Source organism: Scomber scombrus, chromosome 1, assembly GCF_963691925.1.
Source record: "Scomber scombrus chromosome 1, fScoSco1.1, whole genome shotgun sequence".
Lineage (NCBI taxonomy): Eukaryota > Metazoa > Chordata > Actinopteri > Scombriformes > Scombridae > Scomber > Scomber scombrus.
Genome location: NC_084970.1, coordinates 38,355,082 through 38,379,149, shown reverse-complemented (window position 1 = coordinate 38,379,149; position 24,068 = coordinate 38,355,082). Strand labels below are relative to the sequence as shown.

Here is a 24,068-nt window from a genome sequence, read left to right as displayed (position 1 = left end):
CTGGTTTAACATTCCTGTCGTCCTCCCGGGTCAAATTGACCCCGTCTGTTTTGACTGTTCCTTCTTTCCGTCTGTCCTTCCTCCCTCCTTCTCTCTTTCTTTCCTCCCTTCCTTCCTTATGTCTGTCCTTCCTCCCTCCCTCCTTCTCTCCTTCGTTCCTCCCTTGCATCCTTCCTTCCTTTTTCCTCCCTTCCATCCTTCCTTCCTCCCTCCATTCCTTCCTTCTTTCCTTCCTTCTTCCTCCCTCGTTTCCTTCCTTCTTTCTTCCTCCCTTCCATCCTTCTTCCTCCCTCCTTTCCTTCCTTCCTTCTTCCTCCCTTCCTCCCTGGACTTGAGGACAACATGAGGGTTAAACTGCTGCTGCTGATGTTTTATAAACTAAATCACTGTTTTAACACATTGCAGCAGATCAGCAGCTGAATGTTTAAACCTGAAATGAGCTTCATGATTACATGCTCATCATTTAATGAACACATTTAAATGACTTATAGACAAACTGTCATCTGTGTTATTGGATGTTTGGAGTATAATTAACTTGAGTTTGGATCCTTGAAGCTTCTGTAAGAACTGAACTGCTGTGAGTCACTCTGAGACCAAAAACACAGCTCAGAGTGACACTCCCCTGTTATATTTTAAGAGTTTCTCCTCTGATTCAGATTCTTTATTTAGCCCACAGAGGTAATTCAGTTCAGTTCAGTTCAGTGTGCGCTGTCACAGGCAGGCAGCTACATGTCAGACAGCAGCTCAGCTTACACCAGGAACCACACTAAACAAACAACAGAAGCTTAAAGAAAGCATTCAGTAAGTCTGCAGGTCGCCATGACGATCATCAAATGAAAAGAATGTGCTATTCATTTATATTCAGCAGCCTGACAGCAGCTGAAGGCTTCACGCATGTTGCACTGATCTCTGAACAGACCATCATAAGCCTGGCTCACATTAAACCAGTAGCTCCACCTGGGTCAGGTAGGAGCTACCGTTAGTCTGAGGATGTTTAATGAACCACAGAGTCTAGTTCCTGATCCACGATGACGATCCCACGATGTCACTGATGATGTGTTCAGGTGCATCTCAGGATTTATTCTACTGACTGCGACGATCCACCAACACTTAAAACGACAGAATATAATTTCTTCTTCTTTTGCGGGCGGCTGTGGCTCAGGAGGTAGAATTGGAAGATTGGCGGTTCGATTCCCGGCTCCTCCAGTCCACATGTCGATGTGTCCTTGGGCAAGACACTTAACCCCAAATTGCTCCCGTTGCTGTGCCAACGGTGTATGAATGTGTATGAATGATTAGCTTCCCCTGATGAGCAGGTTGGCACCCTGCGTGGTAGCCCCTGCCATCAGTGTATGAATGTGTGTGAATGGGTGAATGAGATGTAGTGTAAAGCGCTTTGAGTGGTCAAAAAAAGACTAGAAAGGCGCTATATAAGTACAGAACATTTACCATTTTGGGCTGCACGGTGGCTCGGTGGTTAGCACTGCTGCCTCACAGCAAGAAGGTCTTGGGTTCTTTCTGTGTGGAGTTTGCATGTTCTCCCTGTGCATGCATCGGTTTCCTCCCATTGTCATAAAACATGTATGATGGGTTAGTTCTCCTGACATAGATCTGGAGTTGATGGATGCTGCTCCTTCAGAGAGCACAACTGTATTTTCTGTAAGTTTCTCTGAGTTCACCTGAAATCTCAGTTTAACAGCTGGACGTACCTACCAGCAGAATCAGTGACATCACAACCAGTTTGGAACCAATCGTGGTCCAGTATTCAGCTGCCAGTGTGTGAAGCCTGCAGGTCATAAACACTGAGGAGGAAAACTATTTACATCAATACAATATGATCCATCCATCGTCCGTTTCATAACACAAACAGTGTAATTAAAGAGTGTGATGCTCGTTCATGCAGTGTTGATGTCACACACGGTCTTCCTGCTCCGATCAGACTCGTGAGCCTCCATGTGAGCAGCGCAGCTCTCACAGACAATACGTTGTTTACTGCTGAAGCACTAATTGTTAAATGAAGCGTGTGCTACGTGCTATTGTTGCTGTTCCTGTTTACTGTGGACCTGCTTCTGTTTTGACAGCCTCTGAATTGAGTCTGCGTCCACGCTGGAGGTCCTCGTGTCACGCCATCCTCTAATGAGAGTCTCAACGTTCAGATCCTGCAGCGGCACAGGCGGCATGTCCACCGCCCCACAAAGAGAGCATTCTTCAGCCTGGAGCAGGAAGAAGGAGAGAGAGGAAGGAGAGAGGAAGGAGAGGAGAGAGAAAGGAGAGGAGAGAGAGGATAGAGAGGAGAGAGTGGAAGGAGAAGAGAGAGGAAGGAGAGGAAGGAGAGAGGAGAGGAAGGAGAGAGGAAGGAGAGAGGAAGGAGAGGAGAGAGAGGGGAGAGAGGGGGAGAGAGGGGAGAGAGGAGAGAGAGGAGAGAGAGGAGAGAGAGGAGAGAGAGGAGAGAGAGGAGAGAGAGGAGAGAGTGGAAGGAGAGGAGAGAGGGGAGAGGAGAGAGAGGAAGGAGAGGAAGGAGAGGAGAGAGGAAGGAGAGGAAGGAGAGAGGAGAGAGAGGAGAGAGGAAGGAGAGGAGAGGAGAGAGGAGAGAGGAGAGAGGAGAGAGAGGAAGGAGAGGAGAGAGGAAGGAGAGGAGAGAGGAAGGAGAGGAGAGAGAGGAAGGAGAGGAAGGAGAGAGAGAGAGAGGAAGGAGAGGAGAGAGGAAGGAGAGGAGAGAGAGGAAGGAGAGGAGAGAGAGGAGAGGAGAGAGGAGAGAGAGGAGAGGAGAGAGGAGAGAGGAGAGAGGAGAGAGAGGAGAAGGAGAGGAGAGAGAGGAGAGAGGAAGGAGAGGAAGGAGAGAGGAGAGAGAGGAAGGAGAGAGGAGAGAGAGGAAGGAGAGGAGAGAGGAGAGAGAGGAAGGAGAGGAGAGAGGAAGGAGAGGAAGGAGAGAGGAGAGAGGAAGGAGAGATGAGAGAGAGGAGAGGGAGAGAGGAGAGAAGAGAGAGGAGAGAGGAGAGAGGAGAGAGAGGAAGGAGAGGAGAGAGGAAGGAGAGGAAGGAGAGGAAGGAGAGAGGAGAGAGGAAGGAGAGATGAGAGAGAGGAGAGGGAGAGAGGAGAGAAGAGAGAGGAGAGAGGAGAGAGGAGAGAGAGGAGAGAGAGGAAGTTGACTTTGCATTGTGACGGAGCGCCGACTGTTCTGATCATCCCCCGTTCACATGTTCACCCACATTACCCTGCAGCACATACCAGGTCACAGTGTTCACATCTCACAGCCGCTGACCTGCATCTTACTGCCTCTCTCTCTCTCTCTCTCTCTCCTTCACACTGTGTGCAGAGTTTCTCTTCATGTGTGAGCTGAGTTATGTCACAGCCTCCTGTTTTTATGCTCCGTGTACAGATAAGATCATCCTGCACAAACACCAGCAGCAGTTTCACTTCCAGAGTCTCAGCAGGAGTCACGATCACTGCAGAGACTCACAGGCTCCATCGGTTATTAAATTAATCACCAAACATTTTGATCATCATTTATTGAATCATTTATTTTAAACAAATAAATGTTAAATGTTCTTCTTTATGACGGGAAACTGAACATATTTGTCAAATAACGAATCAATTAATTATGAAAATAATCAGAATATGAATCAATAATGGACAACAGCCCTGTTGTAAACCCTGTTCTATAAACAGATGGGATGCCAAATAGTGAGCAGCTTTATGAACTTTGTAGTGTCCGGATTGCCCTTATCCTGTGATAACTTGAGACGTCATGTCTTTGTCTTGTATATTTTTAAGGTTAAAAGGTAGCCATAAAAGATGGACCAGAGGCTGTTTTTCCAGACTGAGCATTTGTTTAGAAGGTGGAGTTTTTGGAGACAAGAAACTATATATAGTGTTGTGAGAATTGAAGTAAGGAGAGAAGTTCAGATTGGGACCAGGACTCTCTCAGATTGGACATATGACACTGATCGCTTTGTAATAAAACCTTTGAAATATACAAGTAAGACGTGTCAGCGGTGGTTTCCTTCTTCATCAACACATCAAGAATCTACCTATTAAATTACACTTCAACTTATAAACAAACAGGATGCCAAATAGTGGCATCCTGTCTTCATTAAGCGGCTCACTATTTGGCATCCTGTCTGTTTACAGGTTCATTAAGCGGCTCACTATTTGGCATCCTGTTTGTTTACAGGTTCATTAAGTGGCTCACTATTTGGCATCTTGTCTGTTTGTGGGTTCATTAAGCGGCTCACTATTTGGCATCCTGTCTGTTTGTGGGTTCATTAAGCGGCTCACTATTTGGCATCCTGTCTGTTTATAGGTTCATTAAGCGGCTCACTATTTGGCATCTTGTCTGTTTGTGGGTCCAGAGCAGGATATAAATAATAACTCCTGACTGTAACTATATAATCTTATACTGTATAAGTTATGTCATGGCTTTAGCTGGGGTCATCACCATGGTAACGGTTGTTTTCTTCATGTTTTATGTTGGGAAATGTTAATAATATTAAAATCCGCAGTGAGAGGAAACAAGCAGCTCCTGACTGACAGGAACAATCGACTGAAAGCAGATTAGAAATAAATTCTCTGATCTCACTCTGAACACAACTTGTTCCACAATTGTACAAAGTCCCAGTATTAGAAATCTCTGTGTCCTGTTTGATCCTTTAATCTCTCCTTTGAAGAACATAAACGGTATTATTATAATACTGCATATTTGCACTCATTACTGCTGCTAACATATTATCCAGTACGGGAACACTTGAACATATTAGCTCTGTTTACTACATCCAACTTCAAGCTTCTGCCTTCCTATGAATTATAAGTCTCATGTACATGTTGTTGTTTTCACTTCAATATATTTTTAAATGTTGCAAATATTCTGTTTATAATGTTTTATATGTAATTCATGTCACTTCTGTATATTGTGATATATTTTTCTTATGTTGCCTCCCTACTGAAATAATGTATAATAAAGTCTATCAGCTATAAATGCTGCAGGCAATGCATTCTGGGACTCGTAGTTGACTTATCATCTAAATTGTGTCTATATGCATGATAAGATATTACTTATTTTTACTGTGAGATACATGTTGATCAGCACAGACAGCAGACACATACGGCTCTGTACTGGATAAAAAGTCTCTCACAGAGAGTCTGAGGATCAGGATGTTTTCTCTGAGCTTCACAGCTGATGATAAAATAAAGTTTTATGTGTCTTATCTGATGTCCTCGAGCAGGGGACGAGGTGAAGACAACGGTGGAATGCAGGTCTGAAAGAAATGACAATCAGATGTTTTTGAATGATTAATACCATAGATTGTATATAAAGGACGTAACATCCGTGACGTCACCCATTGGTTTGTGGACTGCTGCTCGGAGGCCAATAGTATCGGATCTGAGCAGCGCCATCTTGAAAATTTCCAGTGCATGCTGGGAAAAATAAAAACATGGATTCTACTTATATGGGCATCAGGAGGAGCATGAGGCGCCCTCCTGAACCTGTGAACCAATCAACCTGTCAATCACCACGTAGCCACGCCCTAATGCATACCCTGCTTTATCGTCACATATAAAATCAGGGAGGCCAAAATGTCCCAAATGAACATCATACTGCATTGAAGAAGGCTTTAAACTAGCGATTGAGACCATAAACACATTTTGAAAACGTTTACTGAGGTTAGAAATCAAGTGAGAAGTTGGTGAATTCTCCATTGACTTGTATAGAGACGGAAGTCCTTTTGACACCAAAACGGTCGCCCCCTGGTGGCCTTTTTATAGAATGCAGTTTTAAGTTACTTCCGCGTTGGCATCATTTCAGAGGACCGGAGCTCCCCGCCTGATTAATACAGAGAGACAGACAGAGTGTCATGGATGCTCCCTTTACATCTAACATTTCCTAGTGTGTTCTTGTGTTTCCTCCCGATATTTTTGTGTCCTCTTCAGTCTCTGTGTTATGTGTCAGGCTGCTGGTTTGGGCAGATCCTTCTCTCTCTGGTTCACCTGTGTCACATTTCACTCCCAGTCAATCATCCTCAGCTGCTCCTCATCTACTCATCAAGCTGCATCAAGCTGCAACTCATCCCCAGATTGCTGAACTTGCCACAGTGGTATCAGAGCTCTCGGCCAAATCAAGCTTGTTTCTCGTGTTCATGTTATTTGACACATTAACTGACTTCTCCTTCTTTGTGCCCAGAGACCAGAGAGGATCTCACCATCCACCCGTCTGTATCTGCACGGGATTCATTCACTGCCTCATTTCACTTCGCCCCCAGTTGTTTTCCCTGGTGACTGCCTGGACTTCCTCCATCATCACACATTGCATTTTTCCCCTGTCTTGGTGTCCTGCGCTTGGGTCCCTTAGTTCCCCGTAACAGAGTGTTTGAATTATTCTGCTGATCTTCTATATGTGTCTTCGTGTTTGGATCCAAACCAACAATGAACTGATCTAATAATAAGTATTGTGTGTGTATTAGAAATCAAGTGAGAAGTTGGTGAATTCTCCATTGACTTGTATAGAGACAGAAGTCCTTTTGACACCAAAACGGTCGCCCCCTGGTGGCCTTTTGATAGAATGCAGTTTTAAGTTACTTCTGCATTGGCCTCATTTCAGAGGACCGGAGCTCCCCGCCTGATTAATACGCATTCTACGCCTGCATCAGCATCTGTTTCCCACCAGGTGCTGCAGCAGTTTTGGGAAACATTTTTGCTCTGCACTTTTGGATCTTCGTCATTTTTAACTGAATTAAGGATTTTCGTCTTTTTGGACGTGATTTTTAATTTGTTTAAACTGTTCATAGCAGTGATTACAGAACGCTGTCTTTCTGACAGGAAGCAGTGTGGGAGGATATCAGCTACTGCTACCTGACTCATCTGTGACGCCCATGTACTCCCTTAGAAAGGATTCAGCAGCTTTCTAATGATCCTTCCAGGACACAGTTGACTGGACGTCTCCACCCATCCACAGCTTTCCTCCTGCTACTCCATCAGTTGTCCGGGCCAACGTGGTACTTCACAGTCTGCTGCAGCTCATTCACCAGCCAGCAGAGTGTGAATGACTCACCGGCTTACTGGAACCAAACCAACAGCCCTTATCTCACGTAATGAGCTCCTCTTCCCGTCTTAGGCTCTTTACAGAAGCTGTCATCATGATGAGTCAGCGGGGAAATCCCACAAGTTTGATAACTCACTACAACACGCGCCCGTCCTCATCAAACAATCATTACAACCCACAGCTGTCATCTGCTTCTCCTTTTTCTATCCCCAGCCATATTAACAGTTGAGGACTTCATAATCAGAACCATTTGTTTGTTTAAGGCAGCCACAGTCCCAGACATCCTGGACAAGCTCCCGGCTGCTGCGCTCACGCCTGTCCTTTATCAACCAGCGATGGTTCATGTGGGGATAAATGATGCAGCTCACCGGCTGTCTGAGCTGAACATGAAGGATTTTAAGGAGTTTTTTAACCTATTAATTTGTTGGAAAGTCTGTTTTATTTTCAGACCCGACCCTCACCTGTCCATGGAGGGTTTCGGCTGAATCCTCAGACTCCACATTTGACTCCAGGCCGCCTGCAGAGCTCACACTTTAATCTGTATTGGGATGGTCTCTCCCATCATCCAACAACTAAACAACTACAGTGCTCAACACAGGACTGAACCTCTCTCTGTGTCTGTGGCACCTCAGACACCTGTTTTTCATCCTTAATGGTTTCTTTTGTAGTTAAAGTACAGACTTTATAATCCTGACTGAAACACTGACGAGTCATGGTGGCCGTAGTTTACACGCTGGATGTTCAGCACTGAGTCTTATTATTCTCTTGAACAGTACATTTCTTGAGTCGGTCAGTTAAACCTGATTGTATCTGAATTTACTGACGAGGCCCAATCGGCTCCCTTTTATCATATTTAGCTGAACTTTCATCATCCACTATGAAGCTGAACAGAGTTGTAGAGGTTCAGGACTGACCGGTCTCTATCATTTAATTTAGAGAGAGCCAACACTGATGGTTATGGGGGTTCATCAACCTACGATCCAGACGTCTGTGATCCTGCGCTCTACAGTCCCTGTAGGGCCCTTAACTGTCTACACTCTGTACATGTTAAATGGAGCTTTTAAGGTCTTCTGACCAATCAAAGTGCTTCTTCTCCACAAGACTCATTCAACCATTCACAGGGCAATGGATCAGCAGCACCTAACCCTGGTGTACAGGTGTGGCCCTCTACCGTCCATGTATGGCCTGAAACAGTCAGACCTGACCCTGGTGTCCTGGTGTGGCCCTCTTCGGTCCCTGTATGGCCCTCTACGGTCCCTGTACGGCTCTCTACAGTCAGACCTGACCCTGGTGTCCTGGTGTGGCCCTCTACGGTCCCTGTGTGGCCCTCTACGGTCCATGTATGGCCTGAAACAGTCAGACCTGACCCTGGTGTCCTGGTGTGACCCTCTACAGTCCCTATGTGGCCCTCTACGGTCCCTGTATGGCCTGAAACAGTCAGATCTAACCATGGTGTCCCTGTGTGGCCCTCTACGGTCCCTATGTGGCCTGAAACAGTTAGACCTGACCCTGGTGTCCTGGTGTGGCCCTCTACAGTCCGGTCCCAGCCCTTGCTTGGCCCCTGGCTGTCCTCTGAATGAGCCTATGAGGTCTGAGATGAACTGCAGCAGTCACAGTCTGGACCGGGTCACTTCTCTGAAACGCGGCTCTCTGGATTCTTGAAGTGCGGCGGACCGAAGACGTGAACCTTCCCTCGGCCGCCGGCCAGCTGCTGGCTCACAGAGCTGGAGGCATGTTTGGATCCAACAGCAGCGATCACAGCGAATCTCCTCTGAGCAGTCAAGAGGAGAAATGTCTCCGGTCAGCTGTGGGACGAGGACAGGAACAGACGTCATCACATTAACAATCCGTTCATTATCTCAGTCCAAAGGCTTTCTGCCCTCATCATTACAAATGCTTTTATTTTCTCCAAATAACCGTAAATACTTTGACAGACTGATATTTAAAGACTTGTTAAAACAGTGAAAGGAGAATCTGAATCGAGTTATTATCCCACTAACAGATTTTTAAACATTTATTTTATTTTCAAAAGTAGAAAAAATAAACATTTTGTTACGTAACAGCTTCAGGTTCAGCGTCTCAGTAACGTTGCTGATTGTGTGCAGGTTCTCTGCGGCTCTCTGACAGCTTTGGCAGCTGTTTGAAACTGTTCACATTTCTAACCTGCTTTCATTTCCAGCTGACGGTGACTCGGCTGGACCTGTGACAGCTCCGAATTAAAAAACACAAGATTAGAGCTTTTTACTCGATCTAGTAACTTGACTCCAATTATTATCTGATTGTCTGTGTTCAATCATTTGTGTGTTCACTTCAAATAATACACAGTAAACGGTTCACATCTCGATGATTCTTCCAGAAACGCCTGACCCGGATCAGGCTGGAGCTGTTCTCTGAGAGCTTTTCAGGAAAAGAACAAGTTTTCCAGGACTGAGAGTCTGTTGTGTCCTTTGGCAGCAGCACCAAAAAATGGAGCCAAACTAAAGCTCAATTAATCACATTCAGTAGGGAACAAAAAACACACCAACGATCGGCTGCTTCAATATTCAGATTTCTACAATGAGATAAACAGTTTGGACTATAAAAAAAGAAAGTGCTGATGCATCTGTTGAACTGATTATAGATTAACTGATTGTTTGGTCTTCAACATGTAAAAATACTGAAGCATGCCCAGAAAGTTCACATATTGACACCAGTCTAAAACCCAAACATTTGGACTTTTCTATCACAGAAGTTTAATAACAGTTTAATAAGTTGGAACCAAACATTTTTTGGTATTTGCAGTTAAAATTGACGTTAAAGGATCATGCTGCTCATTTTCTAACCTGAACCAACAATGAGCTGATCTGCTTACATAACAGCTTCATACTAGTGTTTTCCTGTTATTTATATCCTGCTCTGATATCAGATGTTAAACATTAAAGTCAAAGTTCAGAAACTTGAGGTGGACGTTTGTAGAACTGTTGCCTGCGAGTCAAAACTTAAAGAGACAGAAGCTGAACTGAGCGGCTGCATAAAGGACCAGTTTCTAAACAAACTAACATGACCAAACTTTGATTATTTTAATAGTTCTTGAACAACAACATATGGATAAGATATATCAGACTTTGATACACACACAATACTTATTATTAGATCAGTTCATTGTTGGTTTGGATCCAAACACGAAGACACATATAGAAGATCAGCAGAATAATTCAAACACTCTGTTACGGGGAACTAAGGGACCCAAGCGCAGGACACCAAGACAGGGGAAAAATGCAATGTGTGATGATGGAGGAAGTCCAGGCAGTCACCAGGGAAAACAACTGGGGGCGAAGTGAAATGAGGCAGTGAATGAATCCCGTGCAGATACAGACGGGTGGATGGTGAGATCCTCTCTGGTCTCTGGGCACAAAGAAGGAGAAGTCAGTTAATGTGTCAAATAACATGAACACGAGAAACAAGCTTGATTTGGCCGAGAGCTCTGATACCACTGTGGCAAGTTCAGCAATCTGGGGATGAGTTGCAGCTTGATGCAGCTTGATGAGTAGATGAGGAGCAGCTGAGGATGATTGACTGGGAGTGAAATGTGACACAGGTGAACCAGAGAGAGAAGGATCTGCCCAAACCAGCAGCCTGACACATAACACAGAGACTGAAGAGGACACAAAAATATCGGGAGGAAACACAAGAACACACTAGGAAATGTTAGATGTAAAGGGAGCATCCATGACACTCTGTCTGTCTCTCTGTATTAATCAGGAGGGGAGCTCCAGTCCTCGGAAATGAGGCCAACAGGGAAGTAACTTAAAACTGCATTCTATCAAAAGGCCACCAGGGGGCGACCGTTTTGGTGTCAAAAGGACTTCCGTCTCTATACAAGTCAATGGAGAATTCACCAACTTCTCACTTGATTTCTAACCTCAGTAAACATTTTCAAAATGTGTTTATGGTCTCAATCGCTAGTTTAAAGCCTTCTTCAATGCAGTATGATGTTCATTTGGGACATTTTGGCCTCCCTGATTTTATATGTGACGATAAAGCAGGGTATGCATTAGGGCGTGGCTACGTCATGATTGACAGGTTGATTGGTTCACAGGTTCAGGAGGGCGCCTCATGCTCCTCCTGATGCCCATATAAGTAGAATCCATGTTTTTATTTTTCCCAGCATGCACCGGAAAATATCAAGATGGCGCTGCTCAGATCCGATACTATTGGCCTCCGAGCAGCAGTCCACAAACCAATGGGTGACGTCACAGATGTTACGTCCATTTTATATACAGCCTATGTGCAGGACAGAGAGGAGAGTCTGGACTGTAAGGAAAGATAAATAGACTCAGTGTTTATAAAGATGATCCTTAAAAATATCATTTAATTTGTTTTGTGGAAAAACATCAGACAAATTATAACGAAAATCTTTTATATTCAGAACATCTTAAACCTCCAGACTGTGTGAATGTGCAGACGTGTCCTTCTCTGTAAAGGTCTGTTTGTGACTTCACGCTGAATACTGGACTCTGATTGGCTCCTAACGAGCTGTGATGTCATAAATCCTGCAGGTAGGTCGAGCTGTTGACCTGAGACTGAAGGCGAGCTCAGTCGGCGACCCCTCAGCAGGCCAGTAGATAACATCTACTGGTTTCCATGGAGACCAGCCGGTGTGGAGAGTCCTGCAGAGACCTGAGCTCTGCGACACACTGACCTCAATCTGCAGCTCCATTGTTCAGTGTGTGCTGCTAAGTAGACCGGAGCGGAGGCCCGGAGTACCGAGCAGCTCCAGCGCTTTGTCTTCACGCTCTGCAGGACATCACATGACGTCAGCACGCCGCTTCCTGTCCGCTCCGCACATCCTGTCTGTGTCCTCTCTGTGGAACTTTCATAACCTTCATCATCACATGAGAAACCAGCAGCAACCTACTTCTGCTCTCTGAGATCAAGTCTGATAAACTCCATGAAACTTATTCTGTGACTCGTTTTCTAGAATTTTAAAATAAAATTATTCTGTGTGGTTGGTTTAACCTTCCTTCCCTCCTTCCTTCTTTCCTTCCTTCCTTCCTTCCGTCTGTCCTTCCTCCCTCCCTCCTTCCTTCCTTCCTCCCTTCCTTCCTCCCTTCCTTCTTTCCTTTCCTCTCTTCCTTCCTTCCTTCCTCCCTCCTTTTCTTCCTTCCTTCCCTCCCTCCCTCCTTCTTTCCTTCCTTTCATCTTTCCTTCCATCCTTCCTTCCTTCCATCATTCCTTCCTTCCTTCCTTCCTTGACTCGAGGACAACAGGAGGGTTAAATGGTTCCTCCAGGCTCTAACCAACCGTGGTATTCATGACTTTACAGCATTGTCTCAGTATGTGAAGAGAAAACATGCTTCAGGCAGCATTTACTGTCTCTGTTGACTTCCTGCTGAGACACAGTTACTCTCTGAAGTCTAAATTAAAGCAAGAGCTGAACGAAAATAACCAAATACAATCTTCAGAAACTGGTTCATAGATCAGGTCTTGATGATTGTACAAAGATGAAGAGGCCAGGTGCTGATGTGTAGGGTAAAATCATCGACCATCATCACTGCCTGAAGATGGAAAGCTGCAGAATCACAAACATCTTTTAAATCTCAAAATTAACTCTTTTATTTCCCGCTTACACCGTGAATTATTAACCTAATACCATAGACTGTATATAAAATGGACGTAACATCCGTGACGTCACCCATTGGTTAGTGGACTGCTGCTCGGAGGCCAATAGTATCGGATCTGAGCAGCGCCATCTTGAAAATTTCAGGTGCATGCTGGGAAAAATAAAAACAGCGATTCTACTTATATGGGCATCAGGAGGAGCATGAGGCGCCCTCCTGAACCTGTGAACCAATCAACCTGTCAATCACCACGTAGCCACGCCCTAATGCATACCCTGCTTTATCGTCACATATAAAATCAGGGAGGCCAAAATGTCCCAAATGAACATCATACTGCATTGAAGAAGGCTTTAAACTAGCGATTGAGACCATAAACACATTTTGAAAACGTTTACTGAGGTTAGAAATCAAGTGAGAAGTTGGTGAATTCTCCATTGACTTGTATAGAGACGGAAGTCCTTTTGACACCAAAACGGTCGCCCCCTGGTGGCCTTTTGATAGAATGCAGTTTTAAGTTACTTCCTGGTTGGCCTGAGTCATCTAAAGGTACTTTACACACAGAGCAGGTCTAAACCGAACTCTTTTAAAGAAACCCAACATTCATCCATGAGCAACACCTGGAGACAGCAGTAAGAAAAAACTCCCTTTAAAATCTGCCTCGACCTGTTGGGAATGAACTCTATGTTTTCAATGGAAGAAAAGGAATTCTTACAAATGATGTAAAGAAGACAGAAGAACTTCATCAGGCATCAACATGTTTACGCTGACGTTTCAATAAAGAGAGAAAAAGCAGGAAATGTATTAATGATATGTGTTGTGGTGAACATGCAGCTCACTCACATCTGGCCCCATTAAAGAACATTTTCATATTTCTTCATCATAAAACTCTCTGACTTCCTCTGTGAGGTTTGTGAGATTTCATCATCAGCAAAAACTTAAATTCCTAAAAACTGACGTGTAAACCGAGCGGTTTCTCTCTGTTTGTGTTTCATTGACAAACAAGTTCCCAAAGAGTCACAACTTCAAGTCCTGCTTTCAGAAATCAGCTGATCGAAAATCACGACTCCATCAGAGCAGCTGTGACAGAAACATGCAACAAATCATAAGGACTGATATGAGAAGGGTTATGTGACCAGAAGCGTCATGTGACCATCAGAGATATGAGAGCTGGCAGAGATGATCTGTCTCATTTCTTTTGTCCCTCAGAGAGAATCGATGCCACAAATGTTCTTACAGGTGAAATATATAAAAACACAAGCTGTCGTTCGAGCTCCAAAACAGACTCAGATTGTTGCCTCTCCTGTTTGAGCCTCACAAACACACACACACACACACACACACACACACACACACACACACACACACACACACACACACACACATACACATACACACACACACACACAGACTTTACCCTGCTCAGGACACAGTTATTCCAGGCATGCTTTAAATCACTCGTACTACATCTTAAACATAAATATGTTAACGAGTGCAACATAACTCACCGTATTAGAGGAGCCGGTGTAAAGTCCAAGTTTCTGTGTAACTAAAGTCACAAATAAATAAAATTCCACGGTTATGTCAGAGTTGCTTTAGTAGTTTTTCACTTCTGTGATTCTCAGTAAAAACTGTTTGTGTGTTAAAGAACAGAGTAGAGTCTTTCTCTATCTGAACTTCACTGAGAGCCAAGCTCAGATATTTAAGTGTTTGTAAGATGCTAAATAATGAAAATAAGCAAGCATCAAGTATCAAGTCTGAAAACAAAGCTTCATGTGCAGTAAACAGTCTTTAACCCTCCTGTTTTCCTCGAGTCAAGGAAGGAAGGGAGGAAGAAGGAATAGTCAAAACAGACGGGGTCAACTTGACCCGGGAGGACGACAGGAAGGTTAATTCAGGTTTGATTTGATCTGCTGCTGAAGATCAGAGTGAAAATAAACAGAAACAGTGTCTGAGTGTCAGAAACATGAGTCGATCTGACAAACACATGAAGAAGAAAACCTGAACTACACTGAGAGTTTCATTCAGCCAGAGAAGATGGAGATATGATGAGGAAGAGGAGGAGGAAGAGGAGGAGGAAGATGATCAATAGTTAAATTCATTTTGTGTTGGTTTATTTTAGATCAGTCTTCAAAGTAGAGAAACTCAAATAAAAGCAGCTTCTTCAGTTCAGAGCAGACCTGCGATCAGAGCAGCTTCATTTACGATGCTCTTCAGCTTTAGTCAGTTAAATAACGTTACTCCGACTGCATACTTCCATCTACGTAACATCAATCTATCCTGGTAAACACCCTGATCACATCCCGTCTGGACTACTGTAACTCTCTCCTCTTTGGTCTTCTGCAGGGAATCTCTTCACAAACTCCAGCTGGTCCAGAACTCAGCCGCTCGTATCATAACCAGAACCAGAACCCCCTCTATTGAACACATCGCTCCTGCCCTGCAGCAACTTGATTGGCTCCCTATCAAATCCCGCATTGACTTTAAGATTCTACTCCTCACTTTCAAGATCCTTCACAACCTGGCACCATCATATCTCTCGGAACTTATTCACATCTACACACCCTCCCGAACTCTCCGATCCTCCTCTGCCAACCAGCTCTTTGCCCCATCTGCCAACTTAACTACCCCCAGGAACTCTCTCCCACCAGACATTTGCACTTCTGTCACCACCTTTAAATCCGGCCTGAAAACGCTCCTATTCAGAGTGGCATACTCTGTCTCACACCAACTATGCATCACGTTCTTGTCTATTTATTGTACTGATGCACTTTATAGTCACATTCATATTTATTCTTTATCTTTGCATTAAATGTTACCTGATTTATATTGTTTGATGTACTGTTGTTGTGTTTTATGTGCTTTGAGGTTTCCTTGAGTGCTTTACTATTATTATTATTAGTTCTTAAGATGGATTTTATCATATTAGTCTTAAAATGCTTTTGGAAACTAACAGTTCAGTAACTGCAGAATATTTCACCCTGCGATGTGTAGTGTAATCTCAGGTTGTGGGACATCCTGCGAGGCCGGGGGTCACTGTGTGATCGGTAAAGCTGATCTGGGACACGTGTGGGACGTGATGTGTGTCACAGCGGCAGGATTAAGGGAACCAGGTTAAAGCTGCTGCTGCACTACAGCGGGTAATTATGTCAGACGGATGCTGACCTGATCCTGATCTCTGCTCACTGCAAAGTCACAAAGTCACAGAGGACGTGAACCAACACAACAAACACACAACCATAAAGTCCTTCCTGTTTCCCTCTAAACTGTTTCTGCTCCATCTCACACTCACAGCAAAACTGCTGCTGGAAGAATTCTGCTTGTGGTCAGATTTTATAAAGTCTCTAAGAACATTTTCTTCTCTGAGGTTTAACTCTGATACTCTCATTTCTGGATTCAGCCTGATGAATGTTCCTCAGACTTCAACATCATCATCATCATCATCATCATTCAAGCTTCAACAAGAGCTTGGTCCCGTCTGCCATCTCAGTGCCCAATAACCTCATATGGACCGAGCCCTCCTGAGTGCGATATATGTGTTGGTTGTTCAATGTTTAGTGGTGTTTAGGCCATGATTTTGACAGATTGTGAAAACGAATTTCCCCATGGCACAATAAAGGCTATCTATCATCACCTTCATCATCATCACCATCATCATCATCATCATGTTAATGAAAGAAATGTTGTATGTTCACTTGTCTGGTAAGCACTTTCTAGATAAGGCTGTTGGCTGTCATGCATTGAGAATTAGTATATCAGGGTCCTGGATTTGACTAGAATGTGGAGGGAAAGTGTACCAATGTCACACCGTTGTGATGCTACGGTGGTCTGCAGACATTGATGTTGTCGTGATGCTACGGTGGTTTGCAGACATCGATGGTGTCCTGATGCTACGGTGGTCTGCGGACATCGATGGTGTCGTGAAGCTACGGTGGTCTGCAGACATGGATGGTGTCGTGAAGCTACGGTGGTCTGCAGACATGGATGGTGTCGTGATGCTACGGTGGTCTGCAGACATGGATGGTGTCATAATGCTACGGTGGTCTGCAGACATGGATGGTGTCGTGAAGCTACGGTGGTCTGCAGACATGGATGGTGTCGTGATGCTACGGTGGCCTGCAGACATGGATGGTGTCGTAATGCTACGGTGGTCTGCAGACATCAATGGTGTCGTAATACACCGTAGTATTACGACACCATTGATGATGGTCTGCAGACATGGATGGTGTCGTGATGCTACGGTGGTCTGCAGACATGGATGGTGTCGTGATGCTACCTTGGTCTGCAGACATCGATGGTGTCGTGATGCTACGGTGCCCTGCAGACATGGATGGTGTCGTAATACTACGGTGGTCTGCAGACATTGATGGTGTCGTGATGCTACGGTGCCCTGCAGACATGGATGGTGTCGTAATACTACGGTGGTCTGCAGACATTGATGGTGTCGTGATGCTACGGTGGTCTGCGGACATGGATGGTGTCGTGATGCTACGGTGGTCTGCGGACATCGATGGTGTCGTGACACTACGGTGGTTTGCGGACATCGATGGTGTCGTGACGCTACGGTGGTCTGCGGACATCGATGGTGTCGTGAAGCTACGGTGGTCTGCGGACATCGATGGTGTCATGACGCTAGGGTGGTCTGCAGACATCGATGGTGTCGTGACGCTACGGTGGTCTGCAGACATCGATGGTGTCGTAATACTACGGTAGTCTACAGACATCGATGGTGTCGTGACGCTACGGTGGTCTGCAGACATCAATGGTGTCGTAATACACCGTAGTATTACGACACCATTGATGATGGTCTGCAGACATGGATGGTGTCGTGATGCTACGGTGGTCTGCAGACATGGATGGTGTCGTGATGCTACGGTGGTCTGCAGACATCGATGGTGTCGTGATGCTACGGTGGTCTGCGGACATCGATGGTGTCGTGATGCTACGGTGGTCTGCGGTCATCGATGGTGTCGTGATGCTACGGTGGTCCGCGGACTTCGATGGTGTCGTGATGCTACGGTGGTCTGCGGACATCGATGGTGTCGTGACGCTAGGGTGGTCTGCAGACATCGATGGTGTCGTAATGCTACCTTGGTCCGCGGACATCGATGGTGTCGTGATGCTACGGTGGTCTGCAGACATCGATGGTGTCGTGATGCTACGGTGGTCTGCAGACATGGATGGTGTTCTGATGCTACGGTGGTCTGCGGACATCGATGGTGTCGTGATGCTACGGTGGTCTGCAGACATCGATGGTGTCGTGATGCTACCTTGGTCTGCAGACATCGATGGTGTCGTGATGCTACCTTGGTCTGCGGACATGGATGGTGTCGTGATGCTACAGTGGTGTGCAGACATTGTTCACCCCGCAAATGAGACAATCTCCCGGAATATGGAGCGAGCGAGCAAAGAGCACACTAGTGAGTGACCGCGCGCGCGTGTGACTGTAAATGCAGCGTGTGAGAGCACAGCGTCCTGATATATCTGTGTCGCTGCTGATTAGACCAACCCCCCCCAACACTAGTGTGTTAGTGTGTTACTGTGTTGGTGTGTTGATGTGTTAGTGTGTTAGTGTGTTAGTGTTAATGTGTTAGTGTGTTAGTGTGTTAGTGTTAATGTGTTAATGTGTTAGTGTGTTAGTGTGTTAGTGTTAATGTGTTATTGTGTTAGTGTGTTAGTGTGTTAGTGTGTTAGTGTTAATGTGTTAGTGTGTTAGTGTGTTAGTGTGTTAGTGTTAATGTGTTAGTGTGTTAGTGTGTTAGTGTGTTAGTGTTAATGTGTTAGTGTGTTAGTGTGCTAGTGTGTTAGTGTGTTAGTGTGTTAGTGTGCTAGTGTGTTAGTGTGTTAGTGTTAATGTGTTAGTGTGTTAGTGTGTTAGTGTGTTAGTGTTAATGTGTTAGTGTGTTAGTGTGTTAGTGTTAATGTGTTAATGTGTTAGTGTGTTAATGTGTTAGTGTGTTAGTGTGTTAGTGTGTTAGTGTTAATGTGTTAGTGTGTTAGTGTGTTAGTGTTAGTGTGCTAGTGTGTTAGTGTGTTAGTGTGCTAGTGTGTTAGTGTGTTAGTGTGTTAATGTGTTAGTGTGTTAGTGTGTTAATGTGTTAGTGTGTTAATGTGTAAGTGTGTTAATGTGTTAGTGTGTTAGTGTTAATGTGTTAGTGTGTTAGTGTTAGTGCGCTAGTGTGTTAGTGTGTTAGTGTGCTAGTGTGTTAGTGTGTTAGTGTGTTAGTGTGTTAGTGTGTTAGTGTGCTAGTGTGTTAGTGAGTTAATGTGTAAGTGTGTTAATGTGTTAGTGTGTTAATGTGTTAGTGTGTTAGTGTGTTAATGTGTTAGTGTGTTAGTGTGTTAATGTGTTAGTGTGTTAGTGTGTTAGTGTGTTAGTGTTAATGTGTTAGTGTGCTAGTGTGTTAGTGTGTTAATGTGTTAATGTGTTAGTGTGTTAGTGTGTTAATGTGTTAGTGTTTAAGTGTGTTAGTGTTAGTGTGTTTATGTGTTAATGTGTTAGTGTTAATGTGTTAGTGTGTTAATGTGTTAGTGTGTTAGTGTGTTAGTGTGTAAATGTGTTAATGTGTTAATGTGTTAGTGTGTTAGTGTGTTAGTGTGCTAGTGTGTTAGTGTGTTAGTGTGTTAATGTGTTAGTGTGTTAATGTGTTAGTGTGTTGATGTGTTAGTGTGTTAGTGTGTTGGTGTGTTAATGTGTTAATGTGTTAGTGTGTTAGTGTGTTAGTGTGTTAATGTGTTAGTGTGTTAGTGTGTTGGTGTGCTAGTGTGCTAGTGTGTTAGTGTGTTAATGTGTTAGTGTGCTAGTGTGTTAATGTGTTAGTTTGCTAGTGTGTTAGTGTGTTAGTGAGTTAATGTGTAAATGTGTAAATGTGTTAATGTGTTAGTGTGCTAGTGTGTTAGTGTGTTAGTGTGTTAGTGTGTTGATGTGTTAATGTGTTAGTGTGCTAGTGTGTTAGTGTGTTAGTGTGTTAGTGTGTTGATGTGTTAGTGTGTTAGTGTGTTCGTGTGTTGATGTATTAGTGTGTTAGTGTGTTGGTGTGTTAGTGTGTTAATGTGTTAGTGTGTTAGTGTGTTGGTGTGCTAGTGTGCTAGTGTGTTAGTGTGTTAATGTGTTAGTGTGCTAGTGTGTTAATGTGTTAGTGTGTTAATGTGTTAGTTTGCTAGTGTGTTAGTGTGTTAGTGTGTTAGTGTGTTAATGTGTTAGTGTGCTAGTGTGTTAGTGTGTTAGTGTGTTAATGTGTTAGTGTGCTAGTGTGCTAGTGTGTTAATGTGTTAGTGTGTTAGTGTGTTAGTGTGTTGATGTGTTAGTGTGTTAGTGTGTTAGTGTGCTAGTGTGTTAGTGTGTTAGTGTGTTAATGTGTTAGTGTGCTAGTGTGTTAATGTGTTAGTGTGTTAGTTTGCTAGTGTGTTAGTGTGTTAGTGTGTTAGTGTGTTAATGTGTTAATGTGTTAGTTTGCTAGTGTGTTAGTGTGTTAGTGTGTTAGTGTGTTAGTGTGTTAATGTGTTAGTGTGTTAATGTGTTAGTGTGTTTATGTGTTAGTGTGTTAAAGCAGAGGAGGACCAGAGGAGGAGCAGGGGAGAACCAGGGGAGAACCAGAGGAGGAGCAGGGGAGGAGCAGAGGAGAACCAGGGGAGGACCAGAGGAGGAGCAGAGGAGAACCAGGGGAGAACCAGGGGAGGGACAGAGGAGGAGTAGGGGAGGAACAGGGGAGAACCAGGGGAGGACCAGAGGAGAACCAGAGGAGGAGCAGAGGAGGACCAGGGGAGGACCAGAGGAGGAGCAGAGGAGAACCAGGGGAGAACCAGGGGAGGGCCAGAGGTGGAGCAGGGGAGGACCAGAGGAGAACCAGGGGAGGACCAGAGGAGAACCAGAGGAGGAGCAGAGGAGGACCAGAGGAGGAGCAGAGGAGAACCAGGGGAGGGACAGAGGAGGAGTAGGGGAGGAACAGGGGAGGACCAGAGGAGGACCAGAGGAGAACCAGGGGAGGACCAGAGGAGGAGCAGAGGAGAACCAGGCGAGGACCAGAGAAGGACCAGAGGAGGACCAGGGGAGGACCAGAGGAGGACCAGAGGAGGAGCAGAGGAGGACCAGGGGAGGACCAGAGGAGGACCAGAGGAAGACCAGAGGAGGACCAGGGGAGGAACAGGGGAGGAACAGGGGAGGACCAGAGAAGGACCAGAGGAGGACCAGGGGAGGACCAGAGGAGGACCAGAGGAGGAGCAGATTAGAACCAGGGGAGGACCAGAGGAGGACCAGAGGAGAACCAGAGGAGGACCAGGGGAGGACCAGAGGAGGAGCAGAGGAGGAGCAGAGGAGGAGCAGTGGAGGACCAGGGGAGGACCAGAGGAGGAGCAGGGGATAACCAGAGGAGGAGCAGGGGAGGACCAGGGGAGGACCAGAGGTGGAGCAGGGGATAACCAGAGGAGGAGCAGATGAGGAGCAGAGGAGGAGCAGGGGAGGAGCAGAGGAGGAGCAGAGGAGGAGCAGAGGAGAACCTGGGGGAGGACCAGAGGAGGACCAGGGGAGGACCAGAGGAGGAGCAGAGGAGAACCAGGGGAGGACCAGAGGAGGACCAGAGGAGGAGCAGATGAGGAGCAGAGGAGGAGCAGGGGAGGACCAGAGGAGGAGCAGACAGTATTCCTGAGTGAACGGAGTTAAACGGATAAAATTACTACAACCGTCTCCATGACAACTGAGCAAACTCCATCAGCTCCTGAAGACCAAGTGATCCGGATGAAAGCTCTAACAAATGTAATAAAGTCATAAAAACCTTTATTGAAGTTAATTGTTGACTTTGTATAAACACTAAATGTCTGCTTACTTCCTCTTCCCTGAGCTTTCAGCCGTTTCAATGGTCTTCAGCAGCGCGATGAACTCAATCAATCATAAGAGACACGCAGATTAGTCTCCATGACAACCGTGCAAACTCCCCTGCTGATGAAGACCATGTGATAATGGTAGAAAGCTCTGGGAAGCCCCCATTAGATGCTTTTCTTACAGTTGATGTTGAACTTTGACCCTTTAGGATGACACACAGAGTTTTAACTCTTTAATCATCACTTCCTGAAGAGCTCTGTGTGTAAAACCTCGTATCTCCGGTCGGTCGAGTTTCCTCTGAAGCCTTCAGATGAGCTGCAGGACTACACACACACACACACACACACACACACACACACACACACACACACACACACACACACACACACACACACACACACACACTCACACATAGACACACATACAAACACACACACACACACACACACACACACACATAGACACACATAGACACACATACACACACACACACACACACACACACACACACAGACATACACACACACACACACACACACACATAGACACACACATACACAGAGACATACACACACACACACATAGACACACACACACACACACACACACACACACAGAGACATACACACACACACACACACACACATAGACACACACATACACAGAGACATACACACACACACACATACACACCCACACACATAGACACACACATACACACATACACACACACACACACACACATAGACACACATAGACACACACATACACACATACACACACACACACATAGACACACATAGATACACATACACACACACACACACACACACACACACACACACACACACTCATAAAAGCTTTAAGAGTAAACACAAACACTCCTCCGGCTGAGATAAGGAACACGCTGCCGGCTGCAGCTCCTCACTTTAAGTTTCATTGATCAAAAACTCTGATAACCCATACTGATGATTATTCATGAGGCAGGCTGTGTGTGTGTGTGTGTGTGTGTGTGTGTGTGTGTGTGTGTGTGTGTGGGCTGCAGATTAGATGCAGGGCTGCAGCCTGTAGTCCCTCCTCCCCTGCAGCTCAGCTCTATATATACTCAGAGAGATCCGGAGAGAGAGAGGAGCTGCACCGGCTTCACTCCAGCGACCAGGCACAGAGTCGGAGAGTCAGAGTGTGTTCAGACACAGTCCCAAACTCACACACTCTCACACACACTCACACACACTCACACACACTCTCACACACTCACTCACACTCACACACACTCTCACTCTCTCACTCACACACACACACTCTCTCACACTCACACACACTCTCACTCTCTCACACACACACACACACACACACAGATCACACATCTGAGTCTGAGCTGAAGCAGGAGGCAGACAGGTAAACTCTCCTCTGATGATGGAGGACTTAAATCTGCCCTTTTGGATTTATCTGTGCATTATCACCGTGTTGGTTGGCGGGCTCTTGAAGAAGATTTTGGCGTCCCACGTGAGCGCCACCCCCACCCTGGTGGCCTGGTTGGGGGCCACCGTGCTGGTGGAGCGGCTGTGGTCGTTCTGGCTTCCGGCCGTGCTGCTGCTGGCGCTGCTCGGCCTCGCCTGCTGCCTCTACTCAGCCGCCACCACGCCGCCCAGCGCTCTGCCCGCTCAGGGCAAAGCCGTCCTCATCACAGGTAAGAGAGGCTCCGCCCACTCAGGTTATTTCCAGCACGCAGTTTAATAATAATGTCCCTGAAGTTAAAATTAGAAGAACAGCAGGATGACTGTTGATTTGACTGTTTGTTCTGTGTGTAAAAGTGGTTGAACTGCTGCTTCAGCTGCTCTGAAAGTGGAGATACGAGGTTTCACAGCCTCCAGAGATTAAAGTTAAGCACTTTATTTATAAAACATGTTCTCTGAGCAAAGTTCACATTCTTCCTAAAACTAAGGGAACATCTTCAGCCCTGCGAGTTATTTAAAACTCGTGTTTATTTTTCTGCTGTTTTTCCAAATCTGCGAGGAAGATTTCAGTGTTTGAGAAGCTGCAGCTGTGAGTTCGTGTGTGATCTGTGAGGTTTTAACTTGAGGACTCGAGGGAAATCAGGACGCGAGAGGTCAAAAGGAAAAGTGTCGTAATCTCTTGTTGTGTGAGTGTAAATGATCTCAGAGCCGCTCCAAACACTCGATCAGATCAGGAAGAGTAAAGAGTGAGGGGGGGTCTGTGTGTGTGTGTGTGTGTGTGTGTGTGTGTGTGTGTGTGTGTTGGGGGGGATGTTACTGTGTGTGCACACACCTATGTGTGTGTGTGCATATCTGTCTGTGTGCTTGCGCGAATGTGTGTGTGTGTGTGTGTGTGTGTGCATATCTCTGTGTGTGTGTGTGTGTGTGTGTGTGTGTGTGTGTGTGCATATCTCTGTGTGTGTGTGCGTGTGCATGTGTGTGTGTGTGTGTGTGCATATCTCTGTGTGTGTGTGTATGTGTTACACTTCATGAACAATAGCAGCCTGCAGGGAGGGGGGGGGGGGCGGGATTCCCCTTCACAGCAGCGTGTTCACAGGTTACTGAAGAGTGTTTTTGTCCCTTTTTCTGTTATCAGAGGAGAGATAATATCTGTGTGTGTG

General features: G+C 45.5%; 1 protein-coding gene across 1 annotated transcript in view; it reads left to right on the top strand.

The window, feature by feature from the left end:
* The first annotated feature begins 22,594 nt into the window (after window positions 1-22,594).
* The window catches only part of hsd11b2 (hydroxysteroid (11-beta) dehydrogenase 2), a 21,622-nt gene continuing 20,148 nt past the window's right edge, over window positions 22,595-24,068 (top strand). The window contains exon 1 of the mRNA XM_062421428.1: window positions 22,595-23,141. Coding sequence (XP_062277412.1) covers window positions 22,865-23,141 — 277 coding nt within the window. The 5' untranslated portion in view covers window positions 22,595-22,864. The remainder of the gene's footprint in view (window positions 23,142-24,068) is intronic.